Here is a 26,708-nt window from a genome sequence, read left to right on the forward strand (position 1 = left end):
ACTCTTTAACAGAAATTGATAAGAGGCCAGATAAGGAATTCGGGTGAAGCTTTATTGGGACTTAGACTAGCACAAAAGGGCAAGAACAGGTAACAAGTGCCCTGCTTGCTCTCCCGTGGAGGGCAGGCTGGTTGCTTCAATGGGGTGAGAATAGGAGCGGATTCACAGCTGGGGCTGGAGGGTGGGTTCAGTGTTCTGCCCATTCCCTTGAAGGCGCTGTGTGCAGGGATCATGCGCAGTACCCTGCTTTTGCTCCTGGCACCTAAGTGGCAGTTGGTCTGTAGCTTTTTATCTTATTGTTCATAACTGCACTGATTGAGGCAGGCATGCTGTTTTTAATTCCGTGTAGTTTCTCTGCATTCTGTTGCTCAAGGAGATGTTTGTCCAGCTGCAAGGGCAAGCGCTCTGGGAGAGGGTCCCAGGCTCCAGTCTCTCTCAGGAGGAATCTCCTGAGGCACTGCTAGTATCGCCTCTACGTTGTCTGAGACATATTTTAAAATTAGCCTTTGGTGGTGGACAGTTCCTTTGATCACGTCACTGCTTCGGGTCTGAACTTGGTGGGTGACAATCTCACAAAAATTACATCAAATTACAGCAGTGCTTTTATAGGTGGGCAAGTGATCCTTGGGAGGTAATGGAGGGGCTACTAATCTTGTCTGGAAGGGGGTCAACAAAGGGACAGTTTGATGCGACTCTTGATGGCAGAGGGAAAGGTTATCCTATCTAGGTAGAAAAACAATGGGAATGAAAGGAGAACACAAATCAGCCTTCTGTGTTCCCAAACTCTGCCTGTTAGAATCCTCTCACCCTACTCACAGGCGTCCTTGGTCAGAGCCTCCCTTGGGGCATCTGGTCTCTTCCGGGTGCCTTAGCTTGTGCTTCTCATCTGCACATTTGCCCTGCTGTGCCGAGGTGTGGCTCTCCCGTCTTCTTGAGCACCCATACCTCCTCTGCTTCCTCAGGCTCTCCTAGGAGCTAACGGGAGTTCAGCTGGAATTCCACATACCTGTGCTCTTGATGCCAGGCCTAAGATGTTGTGGGTGGGATCCTTACCCTGTCCTTCTGTGCTCTGGTTTTCAGCTTTGGTGAACGCAGGCCAGTTGGCAGGTCTCTCGTGAGGGAATGAATGCCCCACATAGGCTGTGAATGGGACTCTTCTTTCAGGCTGGAGAGACAAGGACTGGGGAAGACAGTGATTTGGGGACCATGGGACAAATTTAAGAAAAAGCTCATATTTTGCTGATCCTCAGCCCTGAGACAATAAGCAAGACAAAGGCTACACTTGGGTACCAAGAATACGTACCCCAAGAAAGCACAGACTGGAAGATACTGGCAAACTCCTTTGAGAGATAATCTAATCTGCTCCCAGAAAAGATCTTAGGACTAGACTTATTAAACTGCTCTGGAGAAAATGCTGGGGTTGGCACTGTCCACAGGTGCAGACCCACATCTCTGCTCTTCTCTTGCTGATAAACACTCCCTACCAACTTTTAGGATTTAAAGGAAGCACTGGGCTTTTGGTATTGGGGTTCTATTACATTGGCAGCGAGACCCTATTTGCCAGGGAGCATTACTTGGAGGTTTTGGAGGTTGGAGGTACTCTGGAGAAGAGCTGAGGGAGAGGTTTCTGGACATGGAGGAAACCTCTAAGCCCATTAAGCTCAACCCTGTCATTTTATAGTTGAGAAAACAGATGGGAAATTGCTTGCTTGCTTAAGGTCACACTGAGTCAGTGGCAGAGCTAAATCCATAGAAAACACTGGTTGCTATGGATTTTTTCTTTTTTTTTGGCCATGCTGCAAGGCTTGTGTGATTTTATTAATAGTTCCCTGACCATGGACTGAACTGGGGCCCTCAGCATGGGAATGTGGAGTCCTAACCCTTGGACCACCAGGGAATTCCCAGTTGCTATAGTGCTTAACACTGACATCTGCCGTACCAGATGATGTCTCATATCCCCCCACACCCCCTCCACCCCTATCTTAGTTCCTTGTCGTGGGGCATGAGTGATTATGGACCACCTAACATGGTCCAGGATGAAATGCTATCCAAACCATGTTGAAAAACGCTACCACTAACCTTCAGATACCCTCACTTTTTGTTTATGCCTGAAGTGTCCTCTCAACAGGAAGAACCAGATTCTGGTAGAAAGAAAATAGGTCTCTTGCTAGCAGGATCTCAAAGCCAGTGGAGAAGTGAAATGGAAAGGGCCCTGGAGGATCCTAAAATAAAGGACACAGGAGCCTTTGTGTGTGGGAGTTGTTTATTGCAAACTGTTATAATTAAAGTGGTATTTTACAAGTGTTTTTAAGACAGAGGACAGACAGGCTCTGAGTTGGGCCTCAGCTCCAGAGGCACACACCTGGAGGGGAAATGGCACGTGCAGGGAACATGAGCTCAATTGCTGTTCACTTCCTAAGCACAGTCGTGCTGGAGTCTTCTTAGGGAGCCTGAGAGGAAAAGAAGGGAGTGGGGACAGCCATGAAGCAGCTGCTTTAAATTCCTAATCTCGCTCCATCCCCACTGTGCACATGGCCTTTCGGAGCAGGCCCCAGTCTCACCCTGGGGACTGACACAAATCCATCCTTGGGCCCAGGCTTCCTGCCAACTCGGGGGGTCTTGGTCATCCTTGTTATCAGTCATCACTGATTTCCTTTTTCTGTCAGAGGTTTCCCAAATTTGTAGCTTAAAAACACCCGCAGGAGGAGAAGCAAGGAATGTTCTTGTTAATATAAATCCAGAGCAAGACGGCTTGAGAACTGGGTGTTTCCCAGGGTTGGCAGGTATGTGGACAGTTGCCTGCATTCTTTATCCATAGGTGCTTGAATGCACAGTAGTGTTGAACATGCAAAGGGTCTGCACTTTTAGGACTTGCTCATGTTTTTGAGAACCTCTAGAGAGACTCACTGGATCAGAATCAGCCTAGCAGAATGTGGGGACAGGGGAGACTTGAATCCTAAGATCATTCCCAGGAGAAAGGGAGTACTATTTCCAGAAGTAGCAGCAGGGAGGCTGTGCCAAGGCTCTGCCCAAAGAGCCTGGTGTGGAGAGGGGCTCCTTGTGCAGCTTCGGGTTACTGTTTGGGCAAAGCGAAGTCCCAGGCAGTCTCCTGTGCACATTTCCACATGGCCTGCATGAGGCGGGTGAAGCCCATGTCTTTGGGCTTCTCCAAGCCTCTCATCAGCCGTTGCTTCATGATAGAAACAAATTCCTTATTGCTCAGCTCTCCATTGCCTAGAAGAAGAGGCAAACACAACAGGGATAAGTGAAGGCCTTGGAACAAAGATGAGAAAATTCCACTGTCACATCGTGTCGGTTCCAAAGCCTAGCACTCTCTCACGGCCAAATTCAATTCTCTTGGCTAAAAGTGAACTGATTTGTGCCTTCCCTGACGTTTTCAACTGCAACTCAGTGACAATTCAGTGTAGTGTGACAGAAGTTGAATGAGACTATATTATAGTCAGGTCCTGTGCTGTGCTAGATGTTGAGAATAAAGAGATAAAAATGACTTTGTCCCTTGAAATACCATCAGATTGTGGGAGAGACAAGTAAATTATTTAAGTATTACGGTAGACGTCATAATGGGGTAAAGAAAGGATGCTACGGGGCACAGAGGAGGAATGTCTAACTCAGGATGGGGAGGGTGCAATTACAGATCAGTCAAGACTTCCTGGAGGTGACTCTAAAGTTGACTCCCAAAAGATGAGCAGGAACTGGCCACACACAGGGGAGTGAGACGGGGGAGGCATTTCAGCGGTGGTTATAGCACAAGCAAAGGCCCGGGCAGGAGGCAGTCCAGCTGCTGGAGAACCACACTGAGTGAGGTGTTGCTGGACACACGGGTGCAGGCAGGGCCAGGAAACCAACGAGGCAGGCAGGGAGACAGGTCCCTAAGGAGCCTGTATCCTCCTTAAAGGGTTTGTACTTGATCTGCAGGGCAGGAAAGGAGGACTGCAAGAAGGGAGGAAGATGCAGTTAGATTTTCACTCTGGATGGCTTTCTGGCTGGCTGATGATGGTGCTGGCCTGGAGAGCGGTACAGCGGGAGTACGGGAGCCAGTCCAGAAGCTGCTGTCACAGTCTCGGCTGGTACACTAGAGCTGTCTGCACGGCTCCATCAGAAACCGTGTCTACACCAAGGCCAGTGGAGCTCGGTTTTCCTGCCGGACTCCAGGGGGCCCCACTTACCATCACAGTCAAAGAGCGCAAACACCACATCGCACACGTGATCTGAGAGTTCCACTTTAGCTACTGTTCTGGCTACCTGCTGCATGGTCGCTGAAAGAGGAAAGACATGAGTTAGCCCAGCAGAGGGCCTTTGGTTTTGCTTTCTCTGAATGGAAGGATAAAAATATTCCATCATAGTAAAAAATTTTCAGATGTATTTGTGATAATTCAGTTTTTAATCCACAACCACCCTTCCTTTTCACTTCAGGTTCCATTTTTTTCTATTGCTGCCACACTTTAGGAAGTATATATAATTAAGCAAGAATGCCTGATAATAATTCATAGGGAAAGTAGATAAGAGGTTACCAACAGCTGGGAAGTTAGTGGTTAATGGGTATAGATTGACCATTTGGGGTGATGGAGAATTTTTGGAATAGTATTGATGGTTGTACAACATTGTGAATGTAATGAATGCCACTGACATACTTTAAAATGACTTAAATGGCAGCTTTTGTTATATATATTTTACCATAATAAAATTTTTAAAAGTTACAATCCACATAGTATTTAAGGATGGAATTCTAAGTCTCAAGCATATAGCAGTGGCTGTTCTAATAACTTATTACCAGAAGAGTGCCTTGCCAAAAAGTAAAGAATATCTGATATTATTACAGTCTCCATCTTGGCATTTCCCTCTCACTGGAAAGAACACAGTAACAAAAAAGGAAATAATGAGGCAGCCAAAGGACGGGGAGGTGAGAAACAAGGAGGCTAGTCTGACTGCACTGAGGCTTCACCACCAGCTCTGATGAACAGCGGAAATGCACAGCTGAGCTCCTGCCCCTCCTCCTGACAGGTTTTCCATCACCCACTTTGTTTTCCCAACTGTGCCCCTTGAGAGAAGCAGTGGCCCCCACCTCACTAGATCAGAATACAGTCTTTTTTTTTTTCCTTTTTCCAGACTTCATCAGAAAATCTCTTCTCTCCTGCCATTTTCTCTTTCTCTGACATTTACTGTTAAACACTAGCAATCATGTGAAAATTGGGTTCTCATGAAAAACAAGCCAGGAAGGAAATTAGGCGATTTCCCCTGCCTTCTCTGCCATTTATCCTCAAGCTTGATCTAGCTACATCTAGAAATTATGTTATTGCTTATAGACACACTCTTAAGTGAGGTAAAACTCAGAGGAGAGAAAAAGATGAATTTCTATTCATGAATCAACTAGCAACGAAGTGTTTGTATCTATAAACCTCAGATTTGTGTGTGCTCAGTCGCTAAGTCCTGTCTGATTCTTTGTGACCCCAGGGATTGCAGCCTGCCAGACTCCTCTGTCCACTGCTGCTTCCAGAAGCAATGTAAACTTTTTAAAGTCAGCGTGTTTTCTCTGCTTATTTCATTCCTATAATTTCAGTTCTTGTCATTTTTTTTCTGCATTTGATCTCTCATTTCACCTCTGTGCCTCCATACATTCTCCACCGTGCTCTCAAGGTCAGCTGATACAAATGCCAGAACAAGGCAGAGGAGCAAGGTGACGCAGGAGGAAAACTGCTTGCAGTCATAAGACCTGAGCTCTAGTCTTGGCTCCACCAACTTGCTCGTGTGACCCTGCTGGAGTTATGTGATCTCTTTGGATACAATTTCTCATATCCAAAAGAGGAGATGCCACAAGATAACTGCTAAGGTGGCTTAGTAGTGCAAAGAGTGGTTCACTGGCGTTTTCCAGAATCTGAGGGCAAGAGACAGGAGTGGAGGTACACAGAAATAGCTGAGGATCTTGTGTGGTGAAGGACAGAAGGAAGGTATAAAGGCCACAAGCTGGGCTGTGCCTCAGTGTCCACAGTCTCTGGCTGGAGGGGACTAGGCTGCTCACAGGGCGTGAAGGGCCAGAATCCTCCTCTTGCGGCTTTAGGTTACCGCTCACACTGCACTTCCTCCCAGGACATGAGTTAGCATGAAAGAGGAATCCCCATCCCTCGGAACTACAAGACTTAAGCAGACTACCTACTGTGTGGATGTTCATGAGATGTAGTCAAGTGCTGCCAGGGGAGATGGGGCCTCTACCAGACTGTGGAAGTTTTAGGGTTTAGAAACTTCTCCTGGTAGGTTTGGACACTTTATTCTCTCAGCTGGCTCAGGCAGAACCAATTCCTGCTAGCTAAATGGCCTGGGGAAGGAAGAGAAAGCAGAAGGCCAATTTGCAAGGAAAACAGTAACTGTTAAGAGAACTAAAGGGATAACAGCTGGTCATTATACTTCTCAGTAGGAAAATCTACTAAGGAAACAATTCACCTCAGAAGATTGCTCAGTGAAAAGAGAATAAGATCAGAAGACCCTGGGTGCTCTCAAATTGTGGTCATTTACCAGACTACCCTATGCAGCCACAGAAATGTGTACTGAGAAGCGGTTCAAAACCTGTTCTATATTAGATAAATACGGACACTTTATGTTAACCATTCCTTTCTCTGCCAATGTTTGTTAACCATGCCCTTTTCACATCAATACCACACCTGTTTTAACAGATAACTACACCTCTTTTTCTCTCAGTTCTCTCAGGGCAGAGTGCCCATCATCAATTCTTCTTGATGCTCCCAGTGCCCATCCTATTCCCTATGAAGATGGACCTTCTCCTCTAAATAAACCATTAAATAAATAATATTCATTGTCAGTGAGAGCTCTTGGCTTTTTCAGGTGAAAAGCTCACTGAAGTGGTATTAAGTGGTTGCAGAACAGGGACTTCTCAATTCCACAGGTGAGAATGCCTCATTACAAAGGCCATCTCTTAACAGAACAGTTACAGAATATGTTTCATCTCACATGGAGAGGGCTCTGATGCCCTCTGTACTACAAGACGAAAACCAGGGCTGTGTGGTATTCAAACCACTGGGATGTTACCAGCCAGCAAAGGGCCTGGCTGGGGCGCCCTTTCACTGTCTGAGATCCTCAGACAGGGCCCCAGGGTGTGAATCAGAGCAGTGGAACATTAAACTAGCTGGTGCGCTCCAGCCAAGAGTACTGGGGACAAGTAGGGTGACAGATTACAAGCCAAGTGCTTGACAGCTGGTCCCAAGAGCTGGCTCATTCCGATTTGCTTCCACATCTCTGAACCACAAAATCATAACTAAATCACAGCAACAACAATCCCCCACCACTTCTGCCCCAGATCTCAGCTTCTCCATGCAGACCAGTTGTTGGTACTGGAATGCGGGCCTCGCCTATTTAATGATGCTAACTGATGGATGGTTGGGATTCTAATCTGAAAGATGTCCCTATGGAGCATGAAATCCCCCTGGAGAAGGCCTAGGTTTCCAAGGCCTATCCATTCCTTTGGTACAAATCTGCTCCAGTTGCCTGAACAATAGATGGGCATGAGACTGGGTGATTTCTACTAGATTGGGATGGGGAGGAATTTGCAGAAGCAGGCTCACTGGCACTCAAAAATGTGTTAACCATCTGGCTCTTTGAAAAGTCCAAGCAGAATCTGAGATGAGCCAGGTCCCCAGTTTACTCTCTGGCATAGTCCGTGACTGGACAATTCAGCAGCACAAAGAAATACATACGGAGTTTGTGTGACTATAATGTCAGAAGCTATATTACACAAAACTATCTATTCACAACAGTACTCGAACAGAGGAAAGGAGAGTTCTGGAGGGATAAGAGCCCAAATATCCATTTGGAATCAGAGAATCTTAGAACTAGAAGAGACCTCAGAGGAAACACAAAATGCAAAGGATTTGAATGACTTGCTCAGGGCCACAAAGCTAGCTGGTAGCAGGGCTGTGTCTAGAATCTAGGTCTCCTGACTTTCAGCCCATGCTTTTTCCTATACACACTGGGCTCACTCCATCCCTTATATGGACAGTGGATCCCCCCATGAATCTGTCACTCTATTTTTTTTGGGGGGGAGGGCATGCCATGCAACTTGTGGGATCTTAGTTCCCTGACTAGCAACTGAATCTGTGTCCTTGGCAGTGAAACTGTGGAGTCTTAACCACGGGACCACCAGGAAATTCTCAGGAATCTCGCATAAGTTAACAGAAAGAACTCAGGTGGAAGAAAAGCCAAAATATGAATTACTCCTCGCTAGTGGGCAGGGATGAATAACTGAATAACAACTGGGGGTTGTGAGGAGCCAGCACTGTGGTCTGACCACGGATCTGACGTCCTGTATGATGGAGGACATCAGCATTCCCTTGGAACGTATACTGATGATTTTAGGGACAACTTGAAAGGTTTACTAAAATGCAACCCAATGAAGAGCATATGAAATAAAGGTGGCCCTGGGAGTTCTGCCTGTGATGCATAAATTGAGCTATGCACAGTGTGACCCAATTAGGAGCTGCCTGTCTCTTCCTAATGCAAAGGTGTTTGGAAAGGTGATACGCCAAGTTGAGTTGACAGTCTCTAGCTGTGTGGCCATGTGATGATTCCTGTCTTCCTGGACCGTAGTGGAGAAAATCAAAAGCTGGCTTGTGACAGCCAAGGTTAAGTGAGGGAGACATTTCCGCTTCAGCTCTGAAAAGGCTTATGATGTAGAGGTCTTAGTTTCTTAAGTCCATCCCTAGATGGCTTCGGGGAAGGTGGGGACAGGGGGAAGGATTTTCCTTTAAAGAGCACTTGTCCTTTCTTTTGCATCTTCTTCCAGGATACTTTGGCTAATACAACACACACATTTCAACCTGACTGAAGGGGGTGGGGGTGGGAAGGAAAGGACAACATGTAGGATAACAAGCAATTTCAGGAGCCAAGAGTAATGCAGTACACTAATAATGAAAACTATAACACTCTGTGTTATGCACAGTGCTTCTGAGCCACAGGCAGGCTGACCAGCTCTGTGTGCTCAGGCTGTCCACCTGTCAAAGGTGATGCTGGTGATCCTGGCTCTTAAATACTGGTATATGCCAGAAAAAAAACTGTGGCCAGGTTTTCCAAACCTCAGAGCATCATTCCAGATGACTGTTTCAATAGGCTTACATGCTTAACCTAGTAAAACTGGCTGACAGTAAGGTTTATTGCCATTGTCCAGTACTGTATCTGGTGTCATTAAAAATGCTCATCACATTTGTCCACAAAAGGCAAGCATTTCTACCAGCTCCATTAGGCAGTGATTTCAGGCACCACATTCAGAAGGCAATCACAGTTCAGTGGGGGAAACCATACATATCATTAAGATTGTGAAACATATAGGAGAATTATCAGACATATTAACAGACACACATGGGTTACAGTGGAATAGTTTGTATTTGGTTAGAGGTACATTTTGGATCCTCATTCTAAAGGATTAAAGAGACAGACCGCTCCAGATATGGCATGTAAAGTAGTAAGTAGTAGGTGGTGGAGGAATCAGTTTGAGTAAGTACTGGAAGCAGGAAAGGAGGCTAATGCCCAACTAGACAGCTTGAACAGAGGTGCAGGTGGGGATGAGAGCATTAGGATAGATTTGCCATCAGGACAGACTGGCAAGGGGCCAGGCAAATCTCCTTGCAGGGAAACCTTTATAACACAGCCAGGTCTTACCTCGAGACCAATTTACCATTTTACCAAAATTTACCATATTTGCTTCTCCTTCTTTGACTCTTTTAAATTTTCATTATTTTTTATTTTAAAAAGGTATTTTTCATTATATAATACATTTAGCTGTTTGAAATTCAAATGGTACAAAAGGGTTGAAGTCTCCTTCTCAAAGTTATGTCCCATCCCCCTCCAGATGTTGTCCAGAAGCAATGAACATCTCTAGTTTCCCTAGAAATATTTCATAGATATAAAATCAAATATTTATTCTTCACTTCTTCCCACAAAATGATTTAAATATATGGTTTTCCTTGACTCATTTAACAACATATCTAAGAAATAATTCCATTCCAATACATAAACAATTCCTTTTTGACAGCTGCACAGCATTCCACCAAGAGCACGTGTCATTATTTAGATAACCGCTTCTTTACATTATTCTAACCTCAATCTTGGAAGTGGCTTTGATGCTTGCTTTGCAAAATTACTTCCTTGGTGGGCTACAGTTGTCAGCCTCAAGAGAGTCTGAATCTCTGATAACTAAAGTTGAAAGCAACTGACATATTTAAGTTCAGCTTGCTGAAATGATACAAAAGGCTAAATACTCTTCATCTTAACAAGTGTCTTATCAAAACTGCAGAGGTCTCTAAGGGCAGTAGCCCCTGAAACCCCTGCAAAGCAGCGCTTGCATTAAATACTAACCTCTATACTTGCCCAGTTGGTGTAATTTCTTTCTGATCCTTTTCATAGCAGGATATAAAGCTGGCTGATGGTCTTGTCTCTTTAAGTGGGTGTTTTGGTGGTTTATCTTACCCTCTTTCCTCTCTCCTTCAATGGTAATCATGAGTCCCTAAAGCAGCTCTCCTTCTCCTTGGGGCACTTATAAATAATTTCACTAAATCACAACGTATTCAAAGCAACAGAGGTAAGCCAGAATCAATCTTTAGAACTGCTAAGTGACTTTAAATTTTGGGGAAAATAAATTAGTTCTCTGCAGATAGAGAAAGTGCCTCATAAAGCAAACATTTCTTTCAGAATTTGAGCTTCTGTGCCTACAGTATGAATACTTTTGTTTTAAAAATGGATGGCTTTGTCTTAAATGAATGGAATCCTGGCAAGCACTCTCCTTCACACATAAATGTTCTTACAAAATGAAATAATGAACTGAAGCACAGGAGCCTGCCTCCCACAAACTTTAAAAGAATTTATAAGGACTTGCCTAGAGGTCCAGTGGTTAAGCTGTGTGTCCACTGCAGGGGGTACAGGTTCAATCCTTGGTCAGGGAACTAAGATCCTGCATGCTTGGCAGCATGGCCAATAAATAAATAAATAATAAAAATACAAGAATTTACAAAATAGGAGCTTTTCCCCATAACCTCTTCTCCACACATCTTTATGATATTCCCATTTCCTGTCTTCATGCTACGGCTGTCTGGGGATGCTCTCCTGTACATTCTTGCTGTAAACTTTCCCCCATTTTTGTCTTCTCATAAAAGCACTGAGTCACCTATAGAATTCTCTAGACCCTTCTAGTGGCAGTGAGTGCTGCGCACTTGACAGAACAGTGGTATGGAAGTGAATGAACTGGAATCTCTGGTCTCAGTTTTGTATCACACTAGCTGTGATTTGAGCAAGCCATTTTCCTTCAAGTGTAATTGAAGAAGTTAAAAACAAGGAAGTGAGGGTTTAAGTAAAATTATTTCTTTTTTTTTTAATTTTATTTTAAACTTTACAATATTGTATTGGTTTTGCCAAATATCGAAATGAATCCGCCACAGGTATACATGTGTTCCCCATCCTGAACCCTCCTCCCTCCTCCCTCCCCATACCTGGTAATCCCTCTGGGTCGTCCCAGTGCACCAGCCCCAAGCATCCAGTATCGTGCATCGAACCTGGACTGGCGACTAGTTCCCTATGATATTATACGTATTTCAATGCCATCCTCCCAAATCATCCCACCCTCTCCCTCTCCCAGAGAGTCCAAAAGACTGTTCTATACATCAGTGTCTCTCTTGCTGTCTCGTATATAGGGTTATTGTTACCATCTTTCTAAATTCCATATATATGCGTTAGTATACTGTATTGGTGTTTTTCTTTCTGGCTTACTTCACTCTGTATAATAGGCTCCAGTTTCATCCACCTCATTAGAACTGATTCAAATGTATTCTTTTTAATGGTTGAGTAATACTCCATTGTGTATATGTACCACAGCTTTTCTTATCCATTTATCTGTTGATGGACATCTAAGTTGCTTCCATGTCCTGGCTATTATAAACAGTGCTGCGATGAACACTGGGGTACATGTGTCTCTTTCAATTCTGGTTTCCTCAGTATGTATGCCTAGCAGTGGGATTGCTGGATCATAAGGCAGTTCTATTTCCAGTTTTTTAAGGAATCTCCACACTGTTCTCCAGAGTGGCTGTACTAGTTTGCATTCCCACCAACAGTGTAAGAGGGTTCCCTTTTCTCCACACCCTCTCCAGCATTTATTGCTTAAGTAAAATGATTTCTAAGCTCCCTTTAAGCCCTAAAATTTTATGACTGACATGTTAACATCCTTTTAGATAACATGGCTTAGATGAATTAAAATGTGCATATCTTCAGAAGTCCTCAAAGAATTTAACTGGTAATTTCTGGAATTACAGCCGGTATGATGGGTAGAATTTTGAGATGGTCCTCAAGATCCCCACACCCTGTAAAATCTCCTCTCCTTGAAAGTGGGCAAGACCTGTGAATAGGACGTGATACCACTCTTGTAATTAGGTTACTTTATATGGATAAGGTAATGGGATAGTCATTCTCATGATTACAATTATGTAAGAACCCATCTCGCACACTGAGGAAAGAGATTCTCCTGCTGGCTTTGAAGAAGTGAGCTGCCATACTGTAAGAGGGCCACATGGCAAGAACTGCAGTGGCCTGCTGAGAGCAACAGCCAGTATGAAAAAGGAACCTCAGTCCTACAACCAAAAGGAGCTGAATTCTACTAAGAACCCAAATAAGCTTGGAAGAGGACCATCTGTGAACTCCAGATGAGAAAGCAGTCCTACTGATGCCTTGATTTCTGTCTTGTTAAAGACTTTGAGCAGAGAACCCAGTTACATTGTGCCTGACTCTCTGACTTATGAAAACTAGTATGATAAACAGGTGGTATTTTAAGCTGCAAATCTGTTGTAATTTGTTGTAAGCAAGAAAGTAGGCAAGGTATTTATGGTTGGGAATGTCCTTGGGAGATTCCTCAAATCATACTTTATATACAGCTATGCTCATTCTAGGCACACTTTATGGAGCTGTCGCTTTTCTGCAAGTACTACACCAAGCTTCATAAATTAGCTCTTATCAAGGCACTAGCCAAGATCTAATTAAGTTTTAGATTTCCTAACAAGAAAATAAATTAAAACTGCCACCATTCTTCTGGGAATTCAACAGCCTTGCTCTGATTTCAAATGTATTTGATAATTATAAGTCAGTTCATTTTCACAGATTTGGATACAGCTTTAGGCTACAACATGTTCCTTAAAACATTACTACATACGGTAAAAAGCTGATTTAGTTACAGAATTTCAAATCTGGAAGAATGCTTGGCGATACTTAGTATAACATCTAACTTGAGGTCAGAAAAATTGTGACTTGCCCATGTGTCATGGGAATTAATGACAAGGGAAGGTGTCATACTCCTCTTGTCTTCCCCCTCACCCTAGGCTTTTATTAGAGAATTATACCATCCTTTTCAGGATCTGATCAGGTTAAGAATTAATTCACTCATTTATTCAACATTAATTAAATATCTACTATATATAAATAATTATTCTAGGCTCAGAGCAGGACACAAAGATGTGGAAAACATGGTTCTTGTCCTTAAGAATTTACAGTCTAGTAGACAATTCTGGGCTTCCCTGGTGGCTCAGAGGTTAAAGCATCTGCCCTTTGATTGCTACAGATACTAGAGATATTGATAGGGCAGAGATAGTCCTAGGAACAGGGCTTCCCTGGTGGCTCAGATGGTAAAGAATCTGCCTGTAATGCAGGAGACCTGGGTTTGATCCCTGGGTCCTGAAGATCCCCTGGAGAAGGGAATGGCTTACTCACTCTAGTATTGTTGCCTGGAGAATTCCATGGACAGACAAGCCTGGTGGGTTACAGTCCATGGGGGTCACAAAGAGACATGACTGAGCGATTCTCTCTCTCTCTCACACACACACACACACACACACAGTCCTAGGAATAGAGAAGTTAAATAATGAAAATTGGAGATACTAAGGGAACATTTCATGCAAAGATGGACACAATAAAGGACAGAAACAGCAAGGACCTAAGAGAAGCAGAAGAGATTAAAAAAAGGTAGCAAGAATATACAAAAGGTATATTCTGTGTATTCTTGACTATACAAAAAAGGTCTTAATGACCCAGATAACCATGATATAGTCACTCACCTAGAGACAGAAATCCTGGAGTGTGACGTTAAGTGGGCCTGAGGAAGCATTACTATGAACAGACCTAGTGGAGGTGATAGAATTCTAGCTGAGCTATTTAAAGTCCTAAAAGAGGATGCTGTTAAAGTGCTATACTCTATATGCCTGCAAATTTGCAAAACTCAGCAGTGGACCCAGGACTGGAAATGTCAGTTTTCATTCCAATCCCAAAGAAAGGCAATGCCAAAGAATGTTTAAACTGTCGTACAATTATGCTCATTTCACACATTAGCAAGGTAATGTTCAAAATCCTACAAGTTAGGTTTTAGCAGTACGTTAACCAAGAACTTCCAGATGTACAAGCTGGATTTAGAAAAGGCAGAGGAACCAGAGATCAAATTGCCAACATCCATTGAATCATAGAAAAAGCAAAGGAATTTCAGAAAAACATCTACTTCTGCTTCATTGACTACGCTAAAGCCTTTGACTGTGTGGATTACAACAAACTGTGGAAAATTCTTAAAAAGATGGGAATACTAAACCATCTTACCTGTCTCCTGAGAAACCTGTATGCAGGTCAAGAAGCAACAGGTAGAACCGGACATGAAACAGCAGACTGGTTCCAAACTGGGAAAGGAGTATGTCAAGGCTGTATACTTCACCCTGCTTATTTAAGTTCGCAGAGTACATCATGCAAAATGCCAGGCTGGATGAATCACAAGCATGAATCAAGAATGCCAGGAGAAATATCAACAATCTCAGATAGGCAGATGATACTATTCTAATGGCAGAGAGTGAAGAGGAACAAAGAGCCTCTTGATGAGGGTGAAAGAGAACAGTGAAAAAGCTAGCTTAAAACTCAACATTCAAAAAACTAAGATCATGGCATCTGGTCCCATCAGTTCATGGCAAAGAGATGGGGAAAAAGTGAAAACAATGACAGATTTTATTTTCTTGGGCTCCAAAGTTACTGAGAATGGTGACCACAGCCATGAAATTAAAAGACGCTTGCTCTTTGGAAGAAAAGCTGTGACAAAACTAGACATTGGATTAAAAAGTAAAGACATCACTTTGCCGACAAAGGTGTGTATAGTCAAAGCTATGGTTTTTCCAGTAGTCATGCATGGATGTGAGCTGGACCATAAAGAAGGCTGAGTGCTGAAGAATTACTGCTGGAGAAGACTCTTGAGAGTCCCTTGGACAGCAAGGAGATCAAACCATTCAATCCTGAAGGAAATCAGTCCTGAATATTCATTGGAAGGACGGATGCTGAAGCTGAAGCTCTAATACTTTGGCCACCTGATGTGAAGAGCTGACTCCCTGGAAAAAACTTCAATGCTGGGAAAGATTGAAGGCAGGAGAAGAAGGGGACAACAGAGGATAAGATGATTGGATGGCATCACTGCCTCAATGGACTTAAGTTTGAGCAAACTGGGAGATAGTGAAGGACAGGGAAAACTGGCGTGCTGAAGTCAATGGGGTTGCAAAGACCTGCACACGACAGTGAATAAACAATGAAAAACAATGCCTTCTGAAAGCAATAATCCCAGGATATTTTAGATGAATGATGAATTTTCGGAGAAACTAAAAGCTCCAATTTTCCTCATTAAAAACAAAGCAACTTACAACTTCTTTTTTCCTTTTTTCTGATTTTTATTTGGCTGCACTGGGTCTTAGTTGCAGTATGTGGGATCTAATTCCCTGACCAGGGATTGAACCTGGGCCCCCCGCATAAGGAGTGCAGAGTCTTAGCCACTGGACCACCAGAGAAATCACAACTTCTAAATTAATACAAATCTCAAAAAGTGGCTGAAAAAAGCAGTAGATACTACTTTTTTTTTTTATTTTGTTTTTAAACTTTACATAATTGTATTAGTTTTGCCAAATATTTCTAAGAGAACAAACAGTAAGCCATATCACGGTCTAGGGTGATACTTTTTGCCAAATTGCCATAACCGGAGAGGATGTTTCTAATCTATTAGCACCTTACTGAACTGAAGATAAATAGAGGAAAGTCAGTACTTTGGGGTTGAAAACAGAACAGGTGGCTGTCTATAGTCATAATTTCAATCTAGTATAATAATAAAGGATTAAGTTCAGTTCACTTCAGTTGCTCAGTAGTGTCCAACTCTTGGCGACCCCATGGACTGCAGCATGCAGGCTTTCCCATTCATCACCAACTCCTGGAGCTTGCTCAAACTCTCGTCCATCAAGTCGGTGATACTATCCAATCATCTCATCATCTGTTGTCCCCTTCTCCTCCTGCCTTCAATCTTTCCCAGCATCAGGGTCTTTTCCAATGAGTCAGTTCTCCACATCAGGTAGCCAAAGTATCGGGGCTTCAGCTTCAGCATCTGTCCTTCCAATGAATATTCAGGACTGATTTCCTTTAGGATAGACTGGTTGGATCTCCTTGCAGTCCAACGGACTCTCAAGAGTCTTCACCAACACCACAGTTCAAAAGCATCAATTCTTTGTCACTCAGCTTTCTTTATAGATGAGAGCAATTGTGCAGTAATTTGAACATTCTCCGGCATTGCCTTTCTTTGGGATTGTAATGAAAACTGACCTTTTCCAGTCCTGTGGCCACTGCTGAGTTTTCCAAATTTGCTGGCCTATTGAGGGCAGCACTTTAACAGCATTGTCTTTTAGAATTTGAAATAGCTCAGCTGGAATTCCATCACCTCCACTAGCTTTGTTTATAGTGATGCTTCCTTCCTAAGGCCCACTTGACTTTGCATTCCAAGATGTCTGGCTCTAGGCGAGTGATCACATCATCATGATTATCTGGGTCACGAAGATCTTTTTTGTATAGTTCTTCTGTGTATCCTTGCCACCTCTTAATATTTTCAGCTTCTGTTAGGTCCATACCGTTTCTGTCCTTTATTGTGCTCATCTTTGCATGAAATGTTCCCTTGGTATCTCTAATTTTCTTGAAGAGATCTTCAGTCTTTCCCATAATATTGTTTTCCTCTACTTCTTTGCATTGATCACTGAGGAAGGCTTTCTTATCTCTCTGTGCTATTCTTTGGAACTCTGCATTCAAATGGTTTATCTTTCCCTTTCTCCTTTGCCTTTTGCTTCTTTTCTTTTCTCATCTATTTGTAAGGCCTCCTCAGACAACCATTTTGCCTTTTTGCATTTCTTTTTCTTGGGGATGGTCTTCTTCACTGCCTCCTGTACAATGTCACGAACCTCCGTCCATAGTTCTTCAGACACTCTGTCTATAAGATCTAATCCCTTGAATTTATTTCTCACTTCCACTGTATAATTGTAAGGCATTTGATTTAGGTCATACCTGAATGGTCTAGTGGTTTTCCCTACTTTCTTCAATATAGGATTATCTCATTTGATTCTCTCAGTGGCTTGAGGCAAGGAGTCTATATCACCACTCTACAGATCAGGAAACTGAAGTTTGAAAGCTTCAGTGATTCGTTCAGAGACACAAAGCTAGTGAGTTACAGTGACTCAAAATCAGGTTTGAGTTTAAAACCAGAATTTATGCTTACAAACTTCTTGAGTATATTTAACTTTCAATAAATGCTAGATGTTGGAAGTGTCTCTGAAAGTATAATAAAACACTGCTACACCTACAAGTAGAGGTGATAAGGAACACCTGGATCATTAGAAGTTCAGAAGTCCACATCTGTATATCCTATAATTTGATGTTCAGAAATGACAGCTTAGTATAGACATATATATTTTCTGTTCTGTGGGATCCTTCAAAGGGGTACCAACTTTCCTTGCTAGATGACCATATTTAAGTAATTGCAGGCCTTTGTGTATTGGTTTTTTCACCGAAGAGTAATATGGTCAGAAAAGTGAACAACATAGATGTGTCTACTAAGACGTTCCTTTGTGGGCATAAGAAGCTAGATAGACAATTCCAAGAATCTGTGTCACTGTAGAGTATGCACTACAGATGTCAGAGTGTGTCTGAGCTGGAAAACATGGTTCTGAACAGAAGAGACAACTGTAGGGGGAAAAATGTCCTATTCCATATTTAACAGAAGGGCACTGACTCCAAAACATCAGAGTTTATCAAAAGGACTCTATTCCCAGCCAAGAATGGTCAATTCTTAACTAAAGGGAACTGGGAGGAAACAAGCTAGTGCCTGTCCTCCCCACGCTACTGAGAACCAGAGTTCAGAATGGTGAACCTGCCTTGTCTCCTCCTAGATTACATTCAGCAAAGATTTTCAAATCCCAGAAGCGTTTTGGGGTATAGAGAGACAACATGATGGTATGGAAAGAATACAGGCTTTGGGATCAGAGAGCCCTGAGGTTGAATTCTGGCTCTACTTATTAGCTGAGCAACCAAGGGTAAGGTGCCTCATTTTGTATTTCCTTTTCCATAAAAATACCTTTCAGTAAAAATACTTGGGGTTGCAGAGGGCACCTTGTAGGAGTTATGCCACAGGTTTTACTATTTATTTTCCTGACTTGTCAGGTAATTAGGTAAATTGTACTTATAGAATGACTATACAGAATTGAGGGCAACTGTGTCATAAATTATGATTTTCAATTTAAGTGGGCCGGTGCTGGAGCATGACTACTAAAGGTCACGGATTATATTTGTGCCACTGTTTCCTGTATTATAGTTCAAAGTACACAGGAGGCACAACTGGACCTACAAGTTTCCCAAATCTCTAATATTCTAAGGTGTTTTATAATGGGGCTTTTCACCACCTGGAAACCTTTTATGCTCTTGGCAGAAATAAGAACACTCTAAGTCATACAGGCCATAGTTCATTCTAGAGCTCCAATTCAAATAATTTCTAACTGTTCCATCACAGGATGCCATGGGGAAGGAGTCATGTTCAATTTTCCATTACCTTCTTCAGCAGACTAGGTAAATCATTCAGACAGCCCTTGAGAGGTTATACATCTAACTTTATGCCCAATATGTATATGAATAAGCAATAGAACCAAATCCTCTTAAGTGCGAAACAAGAGATGACCCATAGTAGAAACATACTGTTAGTTTATGTAGAAAGGTTGTTTCTCCAGATGGTCAAATTCACCAAAGACATCTCATTCTTGCCTGACAGTTGTCTTTTTCACATGGGCCATGAGGAACTAAAGAAATAGCTTCAACAAAATTTGCCGTTTTCACTCTAGAGGGATTAGATCACACTGGAATGTAAATCTGCAATTGCCACCTGCCTTGGTTCTCCAACTGTTCTGAGGAACATTAGCTCTGTAAGTTGTTAAAAGACATTTTAGGGCAAGTCAAGTTTGGGAATTTTATCACTCTCTTGGAGATTAATAATGCACATTAGCATATTAAAAAGTTGGCAGGAGTAGTGCTACAGGAAGAATTTCTGTATAACTTGGCATTTTCCAAACTTATTTGAACCATGGAACACTTTTTGGGGTTTTGTTTTAAACCCACAGAACCATTAACATATTGCAGTATATAATGTTCTTCATAATGCTGTTTGGGAAATTCTGTGCTAAATTATGTCTAAAGACAGGTTTGCAAGCTCTAAAATAGCCAAGGAAGAGATAGTGCCAGGGCCTCTAAAAGGTGCCAACTTCTGAAGGTCCTAACCTTTTAGGAAAAAATGAAGACAGCTGAGACTGAGAATAGCAGGCAGACAAAGGTACTCATATGTCCACTCAAATGTACTCTTCCCCCACCTCCCATAGAGGTCAGAGGCTCTAATTAGCACCTATCACAACTTGAACAACTTGTATCCTCTTCTTTCTCCCCTGATGGATTGTGAGCTTCTTGAGAGCAGAGGCCTGTGCCCAGCACAGTGCCTATGCTGCCAGCTGAATGAATGCATGAGCCATGCTAAATCTACTTATATCATCAACCTCATAATGCAAGCAGCAGGCATTTACTCAACATTCAGTGCATGACAGGCACAAGGTTAAGTGTTATATGTAGATTTATCCTCAGAACAATCCTGTGAGGTGGATATAGTTATCCTGATCTTAAAAACACAGAAACTAAATTCAGAAATTGCCCAAAGCTACTCGGCTAGTCAGGCTTCCCAGGTGGCTCAGTGGTAAAGAATCCACTTGCCAATGCAGGCGATGCAGGAAATGTGGGTTCGATCCCTGTTTGGGAAGATCCCCTGGAGGAGGAAATGGCAACCCACTCCAGTTTTCTTGCCTGGAAAATCTCATGGACAGAGGAGCCTGGAGGGCTACAGTCCACGGGGTCACAAAAAGTTGTAAGTGACTAAGCATGCACATACACATACACTAAACTAGTCAAAGATGGAGCCAAGATTCAAATCCAGGCTTGTGTGGTTAACCACTGTATTTTTCCTCCTCTCTTCTAAGATTTATCTCAGCAGTGAAATATCATGATTCTGTGGAAGCAGAATTGGTACAGAACTCAAATCCATGGAAAAATCACCAGTCTGACTATCAGGCTAAGGAAGGTTTAAAAGGGGAGAGTGCAAGGAGAGCCTGTAAAAGACAGGCACATCTGGCAGAGGGAAGGAACTTGGAATGGTTGCCAAGCACATGCTAGTCTTTTCTTGTGCAATCTGTGTCAAGTCTAAAACACAGGGCTTACAGAAGACAGTGAATTCATGACATGAGTTTGTTCTCTGGGTCTACTGTCAAAGGTGAGGGGTTACTGGCTTGAGATCCTATGTCTTGTTCACATCTATCAAGATATTCACTCATTCACCTATTAATTGATCAACTATTTACAGAATGTCTACTGTATCTTAGCTATTGTCTTAGGCACAGGAAATATATCCAGGAACAAGACAGATAAGCATTCTAGTAAATAGGGACAGATAATAAACACACACATAAATAAACAAGAAAATACCAGGTAGTGATAAATGCTATGATACAGGCTGATGGAGCTACCTAGGAAGTGATTTATGACACCTTAGTTACAAGGAGCCCAACACACTGAGGTCCCGGGAAAGAGCACTTGAGGTGAAGGAACAGCCAGAACAAGGGGTTTCAGGTGGAATGAACTTCATATATCTAGAAAATAAAAGAACAGCATGCAGAGTGGAGTGAACTGGTTAGAAAGTGATATTTGTTATACTCAAAGAGTATACAAGAGCCATGCCACATGGAGCCCTGTAAGCCCAGGTAGAGAGACCAGAAGTAGAGTGGGCTAGATGGAGAAACAAAGTCAGATTTGGGATTTCTGGAAGTAGAGATATAGATTCATTGAAAAAATAAATATGCAGATGAATGAGTATGGAATCAAGGATAATGCTTACTTTTGTTTGTTTACTTCAGTTAAGTGTTTATTGAAAGCCTACTATCGATGTACAAAACATCACAGATAGTAATCTCTACTCTACTGATCACCTGTATTTGTGAAAATTCAAGCCCGTGTCTATAATTTATGGACAGGAATTGATGACAAGAGTGAAGTCAGAAGATTCTAGGTTAAAAATTACAAAAGCTATAGATAATGTAGTTAGTTTTATATAATTTATACTGAGTAGTCAGGGAAGGGCTCTTGGAAGAAACAGAAGTTAGCCAGGGAAAGAAAGACCATAATTAGGTTTCTTTAAAAAGTTCAGTTTTAGGGACTCGCCTGGTGGTCCAGTGGCTAAGACACTGAGCTCTCAATGCTAAGACACTGAGCTCTCAATGCTGAGACCCTGGGTTTGATCCCTGGTTGGGGAACTAGATTCTACATGCCACAACTAAGACCCTGCACAGCCAAATAAATTTTAAAAAATTCAGTTTTAAATAGATGATACAAATATTCTCATAGTAAATTAAATTCATTTTTTGTTTCTAGTTTTGCTTTACTTTGTGGACTACATATGAGTGATATTTAGTTCTTGGTTGCTATAGTGAGTTGAATGTTGGCCCAAGAGATATGTCTACATCTTATGCCCTGGAACTTATGAATGTGACTATTTGGAAGAAGGGTCTTTGCAGATGTAATTAAGCATCCTGAGATGATCCAGGTGGGTCCTAAGTCCAATGACAAGTGTTCTTAGAAGAGATAAATAGAAGACAGACACACAGGGAGAAGGGGACAGGGAGGCCATGTGAAGAGAGAAGCATGACTGGAGTTATGGAGCCACAAGCCAAGGTGTGACTAAGCCACCAGAGGCTGGAAGAGGCAAGGGAGGGCTATTCCCTAGAGCCTTCAGAGGGACTATGGCCCTGTCAACACCTTAATTTCAAATTTATGGCCTTCAGAGCTGTGAAATAGATTTCTGTTGTTTCAGATCACTGTGTGTGTGGTAATCTGTTATGGCAGCCCTAGGAAATGAATATACTTGGCTTCTCCCTCTTACTTAGCATGAATCTAGGCCAGTTTCCCCTAAATATCTATCTTTTACACTCAGGGAATCCAAAGTTATACAGATGAAACAAACTAAGAAGTCAAAATAAATGCCAAACATCATCTATCTCAAAGCCAAACATATTTTTGGATATCAGATATGACTATATAATTTGTACTGCTGCCTCTATTAGCAAGGATAATGAGGCGTGAACTCTACGGAGAGACTAAACATTTCAGGAAATGGTTTGCAGTTATTTGAAAGAAATACTATCCTTTTTTTTTTAACCACTAGGTTACACTTTTGTTTGCTATCATTATCCTGAATCATTCTATTTTGTGCATCCTATAATTTTAACACAGATAGTGATTCATCCTATATAATTGTTCCTGAGAGCAAATCTATGATCTTTAGTTAGACTTTTCAAAAAAAGGTATGCAAATATAAAGATGAGCTTATTTATTTTATTTAATAATAAGTGATGACTTCAAATCTTTTATGTTGGACTTATAGATGCTGTCAGATCTGTTCTGTGAAACAAAGCAATATAACCAAAGCTCTTCTATAGAAATGACCCCGTGGTATTATACAAATACATGCATAACCTCCATGATTTCATTAATTTTTTCCAAAGGTTTTCACAAAGGTCAGAAGAGGGATTATTTTAAACAAATACAATTATATAAGTAAACAAGCAAGGAGACGAGTGTTCTCTTAAAAAGTTATGTGGATCAAGAAAATGAAATAAAAGGCATCCCTGTTGGAAAGGAAGAAGTAAAATGATTTCTATTTGCAGGTTGCATGATCTTATATTAGAAAATCTTAAGAAACCCACCAAAAAGTGTTGAATAAGCAATACTGTGTTATTAAAACCTGAGTCAATGCTTTGGAGAAATTTAAAAATCACAAATTGCAGTACTCAATGGTGGAATAAAAACATTGTCCGATAAACCAAAAACTAAGAGAATCACTGCCAGCAGATATGTTCCATAAAGAATGATAAAGGAAGTTTTTCAAACTGATAGTGATAACAGATAAATATTTAGTTAGATATTCAGGAACAAATGAAAAACACTCAAATTGGTAAGCATGAGTAAATGTGGCTAAGTACAAAAAAATTTTTGTTAATTTACTAAAAGTATAATTGTTGAAAACAAAAATCCTAACATTATATGACAGTGATTATAACATATATGGAGGAAATATAATATGGAAACAATAGCATAAAAGATGGGGTGACAGTAAATGGAACTGTATGAAAGCAAGGTCCTTACAATTAACTTGAAGTGGTTCAATATTAACTTTAAGTAAACCATGAAAAATTACAATTTCTAGAGAAATCACTAAAATATAAACTGCAAAAAGGTAGAGCGAGAAACGCTGGGCTGAAAGAAGCATAAGCTGAAATCAAGATTTCCGGGAGAAATATCAATCACCTCAGATATGCAGATGACACCACCCTTATGGCAGAAAGTGAAGAGGAACTAAAAAGCCTCTTGATGAAAGTCAAAGTGGAGAGTGAAAAAGTTGGCTTAAAGCTCAACATTCAGAAAACGAAGATCATGGCATCCGGTCCCATCACTTCATGGGAAATAGATGGGGAAACAGTGGAAACAGTGTCAGACTTTATTTTTTTGGGCTCCAAAATCACTGCAGATGGTGACTGCAGCCATGAAATTAAAAGACGTTACTCCTTGGAAGAAAAGTTATGACCAACCTAGATAGCATATTGAAAAGCAGAGACATTACTTTGCCAACAAAGGTCCGTCTAGTCAGGGCTATAGTTTTTCCAGTGGTCATGTATGGATGTGAGAGCTGGACTGTGAAGGAAGCTGAGCACCGAAGAATTGATGCTTTTGAACTGTGGTGTTGGAGAAGACTCTTGAGAGTCCCTTGGCCTGCAAGGAGATCTAACCAGTCCATTCTGAAGGAGATCAGCCCTGGGATTTCTTTGGAGGGAATGATGCTGAAGCTGAAACTCCAGTACTTTGGCCACTTCATGAGAAGAGTTGACTCATTGGAAAGGACTCTGATGCTGGGAGGGATTGGGGGCAGGAGGAGAAGGGGACGACAGAGGATGAGATGGCTGGATGGCATCACTGACTCGATGGACGTGAGTCTGAGTGAACTCCGGGAGTTGGTGATGGAGAGGGAGGCCTGGCGTGCTGCGATTCATGGGGTCGCAAAGAGTCGGACACGACTGAACAACTGAACTGAACTGAACTGAAAAGGCCACTAGACCCAACTCTATGTCTAGAAGAGATGAACCTTAAATACATAGACAGGTTTAACACAAAAAGAATAGAGGAGGACAAACCATGCAAAGAATAACTACCCAAAGATCTGTGCTGTGCTGTGCTGTGCTTAGTCCCTCAGTCGTGTCCGACTCTTTGCGACCCCATGGACTGGAGCCTACCAGGCTCCTCTGTCCATGGGGATTCTCCAGGCAAGAATACTAGAGAGGGTTGCCATGCCCTCCTCCAGGAAATTTTCTCAACCCAGGGATCAAACCCAGGTCTCCTGCACTGCAGGCAGATTCTTTATCATCTGAGCTACCAGGGAAGCCCAAGAATACTGCAGTGGGTAGCCTACCCCTTCTCCAGGGGATCTTCCCGACCCAGAAATTGAACTGGGGTCCCAGAAATTGAATCTGCCAGCATTGCAGGCAGATTCTTTACCAGCTGAGCTACCAGGGAAGCCCACCCAAAGAGCTAGAGTAATTAAATTAATACCAGACAAAACAGACTTCAAGAAAAGGTATATTACTAAACATAAAGGGGGAATATTTCATAATTATAAAATGGCTAATTCATCAGGAAAACACAATAATCGTAATCATTAAATATTTACGTACTTAATACCAGAGCTCAAAATTCATGAAGTAAAGACTGACACCATTTAAAGGGAAAAACAGAAAAATTCACATGTCATATTTGGAGATTTTAACATTTCAGTCTCACTAAAAGCAACTAGACAAAAAAATCAGTTAGGACATATAAGATCTGAACACTATCAACCCACTTTGACCTGACATTTTTGTAACATTACATTCAAAAGAATGCACATTTTCCCAATGTATATGAAACATTCATCAAAAAAAACCTGACCAAATTCTGGGTCATAAAACAAATTCTCAGTCCATTTTAATGAACTGAAATTTTATACAGTGTGTATTCTGACCACAAAAGAATTAAATTAGAAATAAAAAACAAGAGTATATCTAGAAAAATAAAATATTTGGAAATGAAAAACAACCTATCTTTAAATAATATGTAATCCACCACAGAAATCATGCAGAAAATCATAAAATATTTCAAACAGAATGATGATGAAAATACAACATATCAAAATTTATAGGATATAAAGCAATGTTTAGACTGAAATTTATAGCCTCCAAAGATTATCTTAGAAAAGATAGGTAAAGTTCCATGCTAAGAAACTAAAAAAAGAAAAGCAGAGGATGCATACTGAAAAATAAATAGAAGGAAGGAAATAATAAAGATATGAGAAGAAATAATGCAAAAGAAAAAACAAAATTGATCCTTTGAAAAAATTAAAATTGCTAACCCTCTAGGTAGATTAAATAAAAAAACAAAAAGGAGAAAGAGAAGATATAATTCACCAATGTTAGGAATAAAGGCTAAATTTCAGATTTTACAGATTTTATAGATATCAAAAGGATAATGATAAAATATTATGAACAGCTTTAGGTAAATAAATAACATACAAAATGGGCAAATTTCTAAAAAAAAGACAACTTTTTTATCACACAAGATAAAACAAACTCTGCATGCCTATGTATTTATTTAAAAAATTAGCAAAACTTCCTCACAAAGAAAACTGCAGGCCCAGATAGTTTCGTTGGTGAATCTTATTAAAAAATTCAAAATGAAAGAACAGTATATATATGTGTGTATGTGTGTGTGTGTGTGTGTGTGTATATCTTTACAAATTCTTACTGAAAATAAAGAAGAAAAAACTCCCCGACTTATTTTATGAGGACAGTTTAGTCTATTACAAAATCTGAAAAGATACTACAAAAAAGAAAATTGCAGATCAACATTCCTCAATATTTAACAAAATGTTAGAAATAAACTTAGGAATATATAAAAAGTCTAATACATAATCATCAAGTTGGGTTTATCTCAGGACAATAAGGGATAATCAATGTAACTACCATATTAAGAAAATAAAGGAGAGAAGCCATATAATCATTCCTCTCTCTATATACAGAAAGTTTTTGACAAAATTCAACAGTCACTGATGACAAAATCTTTTTTTTAAATTAGGAAGAAAAATGAATTTCCTTAATCTGGTAATGGGCACCTATTAACAGTCTAATCTAATATCCATCTTAATTGTAAAATATTGAATTTTTCCCCTC

At 41.2% G+C, this 26,708-nt stretch overlaps 1 protein-coding gene and 1 non-coding gene across 5 annotated transcripts in view; both read right to left on the reverse strand.

Moving 5' to 3' along the window:
• Positions 1-2,249: 2,249 nt before the first annotated feature.
• Positions 2,250-26,708, reverse strand: part of MICU1 (mitochondrial calcium uptake 1) — a 223,646-nt gene continuing 199,187 nt past the window's right edge. For all 4 annotated transcript variants that reach the window (XM_006077074.4, XM_006077073.4, XM_006077072.4 and 1 more), the window contains 2 exons: positions 4,188-4,277; positions 2,250-3,234 (listed from right to left, as the gene is read on the reverse strand). In XM_006077074.4, coding sequence (XP_006077136.4) covers positions 3,074-3,234; positions 4,188-4,277 — 251 coding nt within the window. In that variant the 3' untranslated portion in view covers positions 2,250-3,073. The remainder of the gene's footprint in view (positions 3,235-4,187; positions 4,278-26,708) is intronic.
• Positions 15,785-15,857, reverse strand: TRNAR-CCU. Its single transcript has one exon. It is a non-coding gene; the product is annotated as a tRNA-Arg (tRNA).

The sequence above is a fragment of the Bubalus bubalis genome, chromosome 4 (genome assembly GCF_019923935.1).
Source record: "Bubalus bubalis isolate 160015118507 breed Murrah chromosome 4, NDDB_SH_1, whole genome shotgun sequence".
Taxonomy (NCBI): Eukaryota; Metazoa; Chordata; class Mammalia; order Artiodactyla; family Bovidae; genus Bubalus; species Bubalus bubalis.